The following is a 13,657-nucleotide window of genomic DNA, read 5'->3' as shown; positions in this document are numbered from 1 at the left end:
CATGATTAACATGTATATTCAACATGGATCAAATCAAGATATTGCTACAAATGTATACATGTAAAATTTTGTGCAAAGCGTTTCCCACGCCCCCTTTACGGTTTTAATAGATTGATCTACACACAAGTCGTCTCGACAAACGAAACCATAGCGTAGTGACGCACGGGATAGCAGCGTTCTCGTTCAGACATGAAAATAACTTGTGCCGCAGAGAGCCAGGACAGCATAAAATAATATCTAATTTGAACCAGACATCAATATATTGTAGCTGAAAAAGTTAAATAGCCGTATGCGTTTAGTCAGTTTTGGATTTAGTGCTAATCTGACATTTTTTCCTCTGGCTTTTTCGATAGACTTTTTTACGAGGGTTCAGCGCACATCATCATAAGCTAAGCAACACAACCATATACGAATATGTGTCGGATGTTTTGAGTTACAGTCCATCGACTCGTAAATATATTTACTTGTATACGTTTAGTAAATCCTTATTCATAACGTGTCGTTTTTTGTTGTTCTTTGCCCAGATCGCAGAAGAAAACTCTTTCTGGATGATGCGATCGGGATATGAAATGAAGAAAACACCTCCCTTCATTGTCAATAACAAGGACGTAGCAGAATTCTGTTTATGGATTCTGAACAAAAATCGGCCGTAGCATTTTTGTGCTTATGGATTTGGAACAGAAAGAAACGAAAGACTGAGTAGTTTAAGTTCCTATTAGCTAAAACATCAAATGTTTTATCAGTATTATACGAAATACAGCGTTTTGTCCCAAAATTAAATACAGGGCTGATTTGATAATCTATTACAAGTTACGTCTTCGTTAAACTAGAACTGTATTTTAAAGTTAAATCTCATTATTGTAGAATTGTGTTACCTGTCTTACGTGCGCGCTCCTCTGCAGACGCAAGGCCAAAGAACGCGTCCGCGTGCCCGACTGTCCTGGCTAAGGTTTGAGAAAGATGGCGGCTGGAGGAGGCAGTGGTCGGAGCGCCTCGTCCGGGGGACTGGAGTCTTCCCTGGATCGCCGGTTTCAAGGGGTTACCAACACCATGGAGTCCATCCAGAGTCTGTCCGGATGGTGCATCGAGAATAAAAAGTACCATACCCTGATAGTCCGCTACTGGATGAAGTGGCTGAAGAAATGTAAGTAGTATGCAGCATGGTGTCGCGCATCGGGCCCTAAATGCACCGGGCGCTTAGTCACAGCGGTGAGCTACTCGAAAGGCTAGCAGCTGGGATTGGGGAAAGTGTTGCCTTGAACGAATAGTAAGATTAGGTCTTAGATTTAGCGTGGAACGAATTGCACAGTTTGTTCTTTGACAGAGCAGCGAGGCTCATCCCGTAGCGCTCCTAGTGACGCAGGCCCGAAGGCGCTGCTTTTTAGTTCGGCGTGAGTGCCAAACAGAAGTCGCAGTGTGTGCTGTGTTGTGCATATTTACATAGTTACTGTAAAGACGCTTCTGCATCAATGTGTTCATTTGTACTCAGGATGAGATATTTGAAGCGACAAAACTTCGAATAAAGTAATTTATGTTACACTTTGCTGTCTTAGGCTGGTAATGCCTTAAGAATATGTTAAGTGTCAAAACAAAGTTGTACCCCGGTTTCGGTGTGACGCAGCGCCTTATCCAGTTGCCGTGCTCATGTTTAACGCCTGCCCGAAAGCTAATTACATTCATTTTTGTTAACTGTTTGATTATATTTAAGTTTATTGAACAGCCTGTTTCCAGACATATTTTATCTTTTAAAAATTTGGTTCGAATTTTATACATTTAAATGAATTTTACCACTTTGAGGGGTTGTTTTTCACTGTGGGGCTTTAAATTGATAACGTTATCATCAGTTCCTGTACTTTTTAAATCTTAGTTCATTATTCGTGGTAATTTGTAATTTTCTCATCTGCCAACCATGCTTGGTGGCATTAGTATGTGAAGTCGCACCATTAAAAGTATGAAAACTGGAGAAAAGACCTGGTTTTTCTGAGGTACACTTTCGTTATAGGGAAACTATACAAAAATTTCGTTGTGGAAGGTTCAGATCATATCCTATTGATTTATTGAAAAAATGGTGATGTTAATCGCATAACCTGCTCATACTAACATATTAGAACTAAAATTCAATTACATTTTACCTGTAGAGTCCCTTGTGTGGAGTTAACAGTTAAACGTTAACATATACAGTACGTGCATACTCTTAACTAGAGTATTTTTATGCCATTTTATTTAGACTGATGCTATGCCCAACTTATTCCAACATCTTCTTGAACCTGTACCAAAGGAAAAAAAAAAACAACAAAGTGTCAAGGTCAAATCTCATATTCTTGATTTACTGCCAGGTTATAAGATTAACATTTCATCAGCCCAAACTAGCATCTTGGAAATAATTAAGAAAAAATGTTTGTAATCATAAAGGAATATTTCACCCAACAGTGATTTTTTTTTTTCTTATGTTACCTCGTGTAAGTTACAGTGGCAGTCAAGAAAACATTTTCTCATGTTTTCCCAAGCAAAGTAAATGACAAAGATGCTAATGGAATAGGACACACTAGTGAGGAATGCTGGACAGTGATAAAGAATGTGAAAATCCTCCATGGAAGAAGGAAAGAAAAAATTCTCAACCTAACTTGTGTTGCATAATCTACATTCCGTTTGTCCATTTGTATTCTCAAAATATGCAAAGTTTGTACATATTTTGCTAACATCTATAATATAATTCTTTTAAATTGTCGATTCACCTTTTCCCTTCATTCATTGCAATTCTGGAAATATCAATAATATGTCTTAAAAACAAACATGTATTTCGCATGTAAAACAAACGTGTACAGTATTTTGCATGTTTTGAACTTAACTGAGAGATAACAGTCCTGTGGATTATGTGACCCAAGTTACATGAGACTTTTTTTTTTCCTTCCTTTTTCCATGGACATTTTTCACATAATTTAACTCTCTCTCAGCACTGGTCACTAGGTCCCAATCTGTTAGTATCTTTGGTATGTACTTTTAATTAGAAAAACATGACAATTTTTTTCTTGTCTGTCACTTTAAACTTTATGGGGTAAATAACATAAAAAATCATTTTTGTTTGGACTAGTCTTTTAATTAGATTATTTTTAGTTAATTTACTGTTGCCTAACTTGAGCCAGTATCTTTCTCAATCCTAATTATAACTTTGTATTTTATTATTTGCTTTTTCTTCAGTCTTAAATTAATCTACTTTCTATTATGTGTTTAATTTTCATTTTATTTATACAAATCTTTTAATACAGTAGTGAGGCTTGATTAACTTTTTATTACCTTTTCACATTTAATGTACTGTAGTATAGTTTGTTTAAACTCAGTTTATGCTTAGTTGTTGTTTTCTGGCTGAAATATTTTCACACAATAAATAGTGAAAGAATAGTATTATGTATTTGTTGAATACTTGAACAGTTGAAATACAGATTTTAATTTCAAAATTAGTATTCAAAGAATAAAGAAAATATATTTTTTGTTTTGACCGTGAACACTGTATATCTATCAAGAAATTAGTTTATGCTGTCAGAGCTGCCTTATTAATTGGAATTGGTCTATGTTATGAAGGAAACCACCTTTTATTGGCTTAGGCAAAAATACATTTTTGAACCTAAATATTTTAGCATTGCTATTGTTAACACAAAATTTTAATGCTTGTTCAGTATTTGTCAATCTTTGTTGTTGTTAAGAGAGAACTTTTTTCAATTAATTAAAATTACTCTGTATTGGCTTGCAAATAAGATCACATTTGTGAGTTTGTTGCAGAAGAAACTCGGGCAACATCATGTCTAAAATGAGTGAGTAGGACTTAGTTGGTAATAGTCAACATTTTGATGTATAGTTGCTAAGCTGATTTCAGCTTCCATTCAACTAAACATTTTTTAAATTAATGCCAGTCTTTGTTATGTGAGTCGGTGGTTACCTTTGCTCGATTTGTAGATGGAATGACTCAATGCACTTTGTTTTTGTTTGGTAATGAAAAGAGGTCTGTGCATTAAATTGATGTTTTATATGGTCTGAAATGTTTGTACATATCCTCCGTGCGACATTGTCTGCATTACTTATTAACAGCTTATGATAGTTTATTGGAAGCATGATTTTCACCACTAAGTGTATTAACGGATGCTCCTTGTCTTTGTCAAGTGGAAAGATGTTGCTGCATCAGTCTGTTTACTGTGGGTGGATCTAAACCAGAAGGAAATTTGCTGTCCAGAGCAGCTCAGAATTAAAAGAAAAAAAAATCTTGCCTGAAGAAGGGACCTGAGTTGCCTTGAAAGCTTGCATATTATAATCTTTTTAGTTAGCCAATAAAAGGTGTCATTTTGCTTAGCTTTTCTCTACATTCATAATGACTGACACGGTACAACATCCTAGTACTAAAGAAAAAAAGAAACTCAATTCAGTTTGAATGCTTAAATGTAGTAGACATTTGACACATTTAACACTTTTTGATGGCTTACTTTTTACTCATTGTATAATCTTTTCTCTGTATATTGTAACATTAGATTAAAAATAATTGTTTTTTCTATATATAAAAAAATTCAAGCATTTTGGATGATTTCAATGAATAATTCTGTTATATCTTAGAAGCAGGGTAAAGTGGGTAGTTTCCAAAATCTTATAGATGTTATTGTACCTCTGTAGTACTGCATTATATGGCTGTAAATAGGGGTGTCAGATTAAATGTCACCATTCAAAAAATTCAAATTTTAAAATGTCATATTTAAAGGCAAAAATTGACATTAAACGGTAAAACAGCAGTTGTTTTACCTTGCACTAATTTTGGCTTTGCTATGCAATGCAAAGATGTGGTATTTTAGAGATCTCTTTCTTCACATCGCATCCAAACAGCCTTTTTGTAACATTGAGTATGACTCGGGTCAGGAATTGATGTGAGTACGGTTAACGAGTCACACTTGGTGTGACGTGTAATGATCCATTTTACATTTTTAAGCCAGAATAATACTTGGGACAGTATTCTGCTACCATCTAGTGGATGAAATAACATTGTGCTGCAAAAAGTTATAAATATTTCTATGCATTTTGCCACTGTTTAAGGTATCTTATCAATATTCATGAATGGGGTGGAGACGTCACCTTAAGGCCTTGTTCACACGGGCGTTAAGTTTTTGGATAAACGAACTTGCTCTGAACGTCCTAGACGTTTATGTTGCATTTTGTGGTGGCGATCGATTGACTTCTACACCGGCGTTCGTTTGTCTCTGTCTAACGCCAGCCTGCAGCCCAAATTGTAGTTTGTGTGTTAACCTGTGGCGGCAGTGTCGGGAACTGGATATGAAAGCCCTTGTCGTTTTATTTGAGGTGCCTCCTTTCAATATGGACCATTTTGCTATGTTAGATATTAATCTTCTTGTTTTAAAATACTGTAATACGGCGACGTAAGGAGAGAAAAAATCGCCGCCGCTACTGGGTTCATCCTCTGACTGCACAACGTCGGGTTAAAGGAAGTTTTTTTGTGCTTTATGAAGAAATGCGAAAATTTCCGCGCAAGTTTTTTAATTACTGACGGATGCCGGTTTCCACTTTTGATTGTCTGCTGCAGCTGGTGCAATGCCACATTGCACGCCGATCAACCAATATGCGACTTGGTGTTAGCCCTGAAGAGAGACTACTTGTCATGAAACAGTAGTCGAGTGTGCGCTTACACCGGTGTTATGCACGGAAATGACCCCCCCCGCTCCTCCGAAGCGTAAAATAAACGCGCAGAAAACGAACTAGAAGCGGTTTCCTTGCGTTCGTTGGGTTTTGAACGCCAAGAAAAAGCTGCATGCAACGTTTTTTGATGCCGTATAAACGCGCGCGGACAAACGCACGTCACCAAAGCCCGTGTGAACAATCTCATTGACTCTTACGTGTAGAAAACACTCGGCGCTTGATCCGCGCTCACCGGACGCTACGAACGCAAAATAAACGCTCGATTTTAACGCCCGTGTGAACAAGGCCTAAAGCACAATGGCTAACCAAAAGCTGTAAATGCAGTTGTTGAATAAACTGACACTGAACCATTGCTCGAATTGAACAATAGTGATTATTGTGACCTGGTCATCAGACGTTCTCTTAGAAAGTGAAACTGATTCATGAAAAACCGATTGCATTTTCTGAATAATATAACGTGAAGCTTTAGCTTGGTGTGACAGTAACTAAGTGACAAAAAGGAAAAGTAATTGTGATCCAGTGTAAGAACAAGCAAGACATTAGCCCCATAAGCACTTTTCAAAGTGCCGGAACTGTCAATGCTTTTTGTCAGTGGAATATGTAAGTTACTAAGCCTGGTATTGTGGTATCTTAAACATGAGACAGCTTTGATCGTGTGGATTGGGCAACAGACATTCTACCCACTCAAGTATGAGCAATAGATACAAATAAAAGTTTGCAAAGAAACGCATTTTTAGTATCCTGACTGCACCATTGGTGAATGTCTGAAAATGTACCACACAACGGATGTGTACTAAATTTGCATCAGTGGACACTAGACATAACGTTTCTCCTGTATTAATGTGGATGTTTTGATATTTACATATTTCTGTTACATTTTTGTAATTTTTCTTGAGGTAAACATAATGCTAAGGATGTTAATTGTTTTAATTAAAGGACAAAAATACAGTAATCCCTCCTCGATTGCGGGGGGTTCTGGATGAAAATCCGCAAAGTAGAAACCATATGTTTGTATGGTTATTTTTATATATTTTAAGCCCTTATAAACTCTCCCACACTGTTAACATTATTAGAGCCCTATAGACATGAAATAACACCCTTTAGTCCAAAGTTTCAACTGTACTCCATGACAAGACAGAGATGACAGTTCTTTCTCACAATTAAAAGAATGCAAATATATCTTCTCTTCAAAGGAGTGCTCGCGTCAGGAGCAGAAAATTTCAGAGAGAGCTTGCTCGCTAAGAAAAGCAAACAATCAAAAAATCAATAGTGCTTTTGTGCTTTTAAGTATGCCAAAGCACGGCGATAAAGCGGCATTTTTTATGGGAGCGTCCGTATCCTCTACGCAAACAGCCCCTCTGCTCACACCCCCTCCGTCAGGCAGAGAGAGTGACAGAGACATAGAAAAGCAAACAAACAAACAAACAAACAAGCAAGCAAGCACCGCGTGGGAAGCATATCGTGTATCATTGAGGAGTTTTAGTTAATACGTAATACGTGCTCTGATTGGGTAGCTTCTAAGCCATCCGCCAATAGCATCCCTTGTATGAAATCAACTGGGCAAACAAACTGAGGAAGCATGTACCATAAATTAAAAGACACATTGTCCGCAGAAATCCGCGAACCAGCGAAAAATCTGATATATATTTAGATATGCTTACATTTAAAATCCGCGATAGAGTGAAGCCGTGAAAGTCGAAGCGCGATATAGCGAGAGATCATTGTAGACTGGTATGAATTCATTAAAATAGCTTTTTTTGCTATTTGTCTGTTTGCTCAGGACAGACTCCTCTGATTTCCTTTTCTCAGTTTATCACTCCACATTCTTTAATATAAAGGCTAATATTACGGTCCATCTCTCTCTCTTGTAAACTCTGCCTTACTACTGTCTGTTCACATGAAGTTTGCTGCAAAAAAAATGTATGTTTTCACCTATCGCAGGGGGGTCTGGAACACAACCCCTGTGATCAAGGAGGGATTACTGTAATAGAAAATGTAAAGCCTTTTTTTTTTTTTTTTAAAACTATAAAGAGAAGTTCAGCTCAGCTAGATCAATAAAGGTTGAGGTGGACAGAGTAATTTAGCCATCACTCTACCAATCTATATATGCAGCGTACTTTTGTTTATTTTATGCAAAATGTTTTTGTGCATAATAATTATTATGCAAGTTAATTTATTTGATTCAATTTTATTATATAGTGCAATCTGTATTTTAAAATGTGTGTAAGTGTGATTTGCATGGAAGTACTGTGAATGCAGTCAGGTTTCTACTTTAATTCAGTAAAATACTTACTGAGGTTGCTCCTGTATAGTACAATTTACAGCATTTATATTTTACATTTACTTTTTTGGTTGATGCCATTATCCAAAGCAACTTACAATATTTATGATACAGTTAGTTACATGGTACAATTGGTTTAATTTCTTTTTGGTTTTCCATTTGGAGCACAGGGAGGTCAAGTGACTTGCTCATGGTTGCGCAGTGTCAGTAGTGGGATTTGAACCCACAACCATAGGGTTTGAAGTCCATAGCCTTCACCTTTACATTACACTGCCATATTACATGCTAAAACATAAACATATCACAACAAACAGCTGATTTCTTCACTTGTCAATGACCATTGACAATTATTGCTGTATTAGTTATTTTACTTTTTATTTAAATTGAGTTACAATTGTGACTTTGAGTCTCTTCAGCATCATGAGCTCTGTTTTTTTTTATTATTTATTTATTTAAAGTTGCCTTTGGCAATGCATATGTCTGTCTAATTCAGTTATGGCTTTCTGCCTACCTTTACTCCCATTTGTTGGAATTAGTTTGGGGGAAAGTCTACAGTCGCCTTGTTCCATTTCTACTTCAGTGCATATGTACAAATAGCAAGAGCTGGCTGAGGGAATTTCTAATAAAACACATGCACAACTAAATAATAGAAAGTCATTAGATAGAGTGAAGAAGAGAATATTAGGTGCTATAGCATATTGGGCAGTTAAGACATGCTGATTCACATTTGGCCTTTATAGCATAGTGAGTCAGTCGGAAAATGGGAGAGGCAAAATAGTATACAACATCTGATAGAGAAACATAGAGTGTTAATAAATAAGTAAGCATGCAAATATTACACAACTTTTGTATTAAGTTGTTTTCATTAAGTCCATTAAATTTCATCTATTCTGGATCCTTCTGTCTTGTATTTTAAATACCTGTAGACTTTCTGGTGTAGAGTAGATAAAATATTGTTCAGAATTTGTATCCAAAAACTTGCAAATGAAAAAATAAACCTGTTGTTCACTATATGAGCCAAATTTGCTCCACCTCTTTTATTGTTTATACTTAACTGTGGTGCCTGGCTTTTCCTGAGAAATTTCCTAAGTCATTGGGCCAGCAGTGTGTGTCTGTGGAGATAGTGTTAACTGCGTCCACAAATTTACTTACCTCTGCAGTTACATTCATGTCTCTGCGGGCTTTTCCTATGAAGTCAGTAGTTGGATTGGGACAGCATGGGGCCATGAGGTTGCTAGAAAATGTAAGTGGCACTCCCAGTATCTTTGCAAAAGGATGAAGGTCCAAGTCTTTAGATTCCTGATTCTTACTGTTTTGCTATATGGCTGTGAAACATGTTCACTATCCAGTGACCAAAGATTAAAAATGGACTTCTTCGGTATTTTGGGTCGAACGAGCGGTTGCTCACAGAGTCTGAATGAGGCATATTACCTTCATCGTGAGGGAACGTCGTTTACGGTACTACGGCCCTGTTGTGTGATTCCCCGAGGGTGATCTGGCTCGCATGATCTTCTTTGTTGAGGACCTGATCAGCTGGATCAGGCCAAGGGTATGCCCTCATAACACCTTACTGCAGGAGATAGACTGTCATTTTTGGGGAATGGGACTGCACTGCATGTCTGCCTGGGGGGGTTGCCAACCGAGATCCTGAGCTTTTTTATCTTGTGGTGGGTACGGCACCATGCTGTACCAGTGCTTGCTTCTCTATTTGACCTGTAATAAGTTTATCTCATGTTTGTCACATGTGATACACCCAAGGTCTGCTAAAGCAATTGACAGTGTTGCACTGTTGAAATCTTGCTTGATTCACAAAGGGGAAAAAACAAAAATCTTTTTAAATACTGTCCCTGGGTTGTTAAGGAACCTAAAAAGTTAAAACTTGGGCTCAAAGTTGTAAAGGGAAATATTACACTTAGTTAATTGCTGTAATCCTGCGAGACAATATCATTGTTATCCAAAAGTGGTTGAGGAAGAAAAAAATGCAGTAGTTCCTAACTTTGATGGCGTATCATAGCGTTTCATCTAAATGTGAAATAATGTTTTTATTGGTGAGTGAATAAGTCAGTCAGTCATCTTTGCATTATAAATGTATAGATTTTTAGGTAAATTTTCCTGACATCTAAATGTATATAAAAATCAAAATCAGAGCGACTTAGGTATTTTTTTGTTTTTTTTTCATCTAACACAGTTGACACAGTTGACCCATACTGAAAGAGAGTTTGCCACATAGCAACATGCAGCTGTCTGCCTATATGGGAATTTTGCTATAGGGGAAACGCAGTTTCCACTGCAGTTTAGATTGCCAAGTGCGCAGACCATTCAGGTTTGATGCATAGAAGTGATCACTCGTACTGCGTTCAGTCAGTTCACGTGAGCTGCTCTCTTGTGTGATGTTGCGATGTCCACGGCTTTATTTAATGTTAGCTAAGACCCGGCACTTAAAAGTTTCTGGCTGCACTCCGGTTGTAATATGACGAAGCTGCGCAAGCTCACTCATGAGAATGCAACTTATAGTTGTCCAGGAGAAAAGCAATCTTGCCTGAAATCAATGGCATCCTTTTGTAGGGTCTGTCCCTGAGACTTATTACTTGTCATCATGCAGCAGAGCCTTACTGGAAATTGGAGGCATCTGAATTGAAATGGGAGATCAGAGGGTATAAAGGGGGCGCGAGGAATACATTGAGTGTGGAGAAACTCTAGAGACAGTGTGTGTATTAACTTGTGGATTTTTCTGTGAGTATTTGGTGGCAGCGTGACGAAGTTGCTTCCGCAAGACCGCGTTAGCTGTGGAGCTCAACTCGGAGCATATTCTTTTCCTACCTTTTCAATTGTGCAATGCGTTTTTTGAACAGGTTTGATGCATGGAAGTGATCACTCATACTGCGTTCAGTCAGTTCACGTGAGCTGCTCTCTTGCGTGATGTTGCGATGTCCACGGCTTTATTTAATATTAGCTAAGACCCGGCACTTAAAAGTTTCTCGCTACAGCAATTTTAACTCCGTTACAAAGTGATCCAAAGTCTCGTTTATACCTTGTGTCTTCTCATTAAACTTGTATCTCACGAATAAAGTATTCGGTGTTTTTCTTCAGCGCTCTTTGGGAGCTCTTCCTTCTTTTCTACGTACTTCGGTTACAGTCAGTTCATGTGATTACGTGGGAGGCGTGATGATGTCACACGCAGCTCCGCCCCCCCACGGCCGTCGAGCTAACTCCCATCACAGTATATGGAGAAAAATAGGTTCCAGTTATGACCATTACGCGTAGAATTTCGAAATGAAACCTGCCCAACTTTTGTAAGTAAGCTGTAAGGAATGAGCCTGCCAAATTGCAGCCTTCTACCTACACGGGAAGTTGGAGAATTAGTGAGTGAGTGAGTGAGTGAGGGCTGTGCCTTTTATTAGTATAGATATATGTATAAAAAAATATGTTTAATATGATTAATGGGAGTTTAAAATAATGCTACATGAGCAGTCATTGCCTCCTCAGAACAAAGTGCAAATCAGTATCAAATTTAGCAGTGCAAAAATTCTTGTTACTGAAAACTTGTAATCATTTAATGTTATGTGGCAGCAAAAGTATAAAATATTGCTTTTGCCTCTGTTTACTGTTCAAGAGATATGATCTGCCCTGTTTTCCTAAAATATGATTTCAGTAGGTATCATTTATATTTTACAAGCATTAAGCCCCTTCATGCCAAATATGATAAGCAGCTATATTAATTTCTATTAAAACAAATATTTCAGTTTAAAATTAAAAAAAAGCATACAGTTGTAGAATGGACCATTATGACACTGAGCTGTAAAAGAACCGAAAAAGCGTAATTATTTGGTCTTGTTTCACTCTGGATGGCTGAAATCAAGTTATGCTAATACGTCCATTATTAATCAGAAATGCTCAAAAAATTAAGGGAACACATCTCAATTTGGATCTCAATGAAGAAAATATTCAAGTGGAAAATCTTTTTCGAGTAATAATATGTAATTCATTGAGAACAAAGTTATGTATCAGTGAAGAATCAAAACCAAAATCACCAACCCATTGAGGGTTGATGGCTAAGAAACCTAGTAACTCGCTGAATTTGGTTGGGTTCTGTGTGGAATCCCAATCCAGGTGGTTTAGTGTATGCTTCCAACCTACTTGAATTTGGTCCTCTTGTAATCTAATTCCCAAAAGTCCACCTGAGGGTGCACTGATATTTTTCAATATAAAGAGCAATTATATTTCACCATATTATTAAAAAAAATGTATTCCCTATAAATTCATACTGTAAAAAAATTAGCAAAGCTTATTGGAAAAAATAAAAAGCAACTTATGTGAACTGAAGCGTTAATTTGTGGTAAAACAGTAATTACACTATCAAGTACTTTTATTGTCCTCTGATTCAATATAAACTCTGCTTTCCACTCATGTTGAACACCATGCAATAACATTAGAATGTGTTGACAATAATGTGAAATATAATAGAGATAATAAATGTATAAAAAGAACTAAGACAAAAATATAAATCTTTACATGTTCACTGTAAAACAGTGCAGTCAGATAAACAGAATGTCTAACATTTTGTACCACGGTAGACACCCATTCCCTTTGTCCTGAGGCACAACAAGGGACGATGACTCATTAGGTAATAGCATGATTCATGACTCCATTCCCATGATTGACACATCTGTATATAACTTATTGCTCACAGAAATAAAGTAAATATATGAAAATGGCAAAATGTAAACAAGTATTAAGTAAATAATAATAAACTTAACACATGTGTTACATATTATCATTGTCTTAAGCTGCTGCCAAGAAAGAAGACACTGTCTGGTTCTTGAGTGATTATTGTATTGAAATATAAAGAAATTACTAGGAAAAATAAAAAATCTATGGAGAAAGATGTTGGCAAAACATTGTGTGAATGCAGTAAAATCAGCCAAGGTGGCTTGACAGATCCTTTATGATTTAGCCAGGATATCCTTGTTGGCTTTAGTTTCTTCTCATTTAGATTTTTTAGTTTGTGTGTGTTTTTAAAATTATTTTCTGAATTTATGCTTCTAAATATGATTTTATTTTCTTTTTGTATTTGGTTAGTAGTCACCATACATTTTGGTTTTCTCCTTTTTAAATGTCCATTGTGCTTGTTATTGCTTGTCTTGTTTGTGTTGAGCACTAAGGGGTCACTGACACTGCATCTGACCATTTACAGTGCATCCGGAAAGTATTCACAGTGTATCTTTTTCCACATTTTATGTTACAGCCTTATTCCAAAAAGGATTAAATTAATTTTTTCCTCCGAATTCTACACACAACACCCCATAATGACACGTGAAAAAAGTTTACTTGAGGTTTTTGCAAATGAATTAAAAATAAAAAAACTGAGATCAGATGTACATAAGTATTCACAGCCTTTGCTCAATACTTTGTTGGTGCACCTTTGGCAGCAATTACAGCCTCAAGTCTTTTTGAATATGATGCCACAAGCTTGACACACCTATCCTTGGTCAGTTTCGCCCATTCCTCTTTACAACACCTCTCAAGCTCCATCAGGTTGGATGGGAAGCGTCGGTGCACAGCCATTTTAAGATCTCTCCAGAGATGTTCAATCGGATTCAAGTCTGGGCTCTGGCTGGGCCACTCAAGGACATTCACAGAGTTGTCCTGAAGCCACTCCTTTGATATCTTGGCTGTGTGCTTAGGGTC

The 13,657-nt window shown here is 37.0% G+C and overlaps 1 protein-coding gene across 2 annotated transcripts in view; it reads left to right on the top strand.

Moving 5' to 3' along the window:
• The first annotated feature begins 524 nt into the window (after positions 1-524).
• The window catches only part of LOC120538091 (regulation of nuclear pre-mRNA domain-containing protein 2-like), an 89,019-nt gene continuing 75,886 nt past the window's right edge, over positions 525-13,657 (top strand). Inside the window, exon 1 of one of the 2 annotated variants that reach the window (XM_039767530.1) lies at positions 525-1,144. In XM_039767530.1, the coding sequence (XP_039623464.1) occupies positions 961-1,144 (184 nt within the window). In that variant the 5' untranslated portion in view covers positions 525-960. The remainder of the gene's footprint in view (positions 1,145-13,657) is intronic. The other variant, XM_039767521.1, reaches the window with a different exon arrangement.

This window comes from Polypterus senegalus, chromosome 1, assembly GCF_016835505.1.
Source record: "Polypterus senegalus isolate Bchr_013 chromosome 1, ASM1683550v1, whole genome shotgun sequence".
Lineage (NCBI taxonomy): Eukaryota > Metazoa > Chordata > Cladistia > Polypteriformes > Polypteridae > Polypterus > Polypterus senegalus.
Note: the sequence above shows the minus strand (reverse complement) of the source record. Positions and strands in the feature narration are given on the sequence as shown.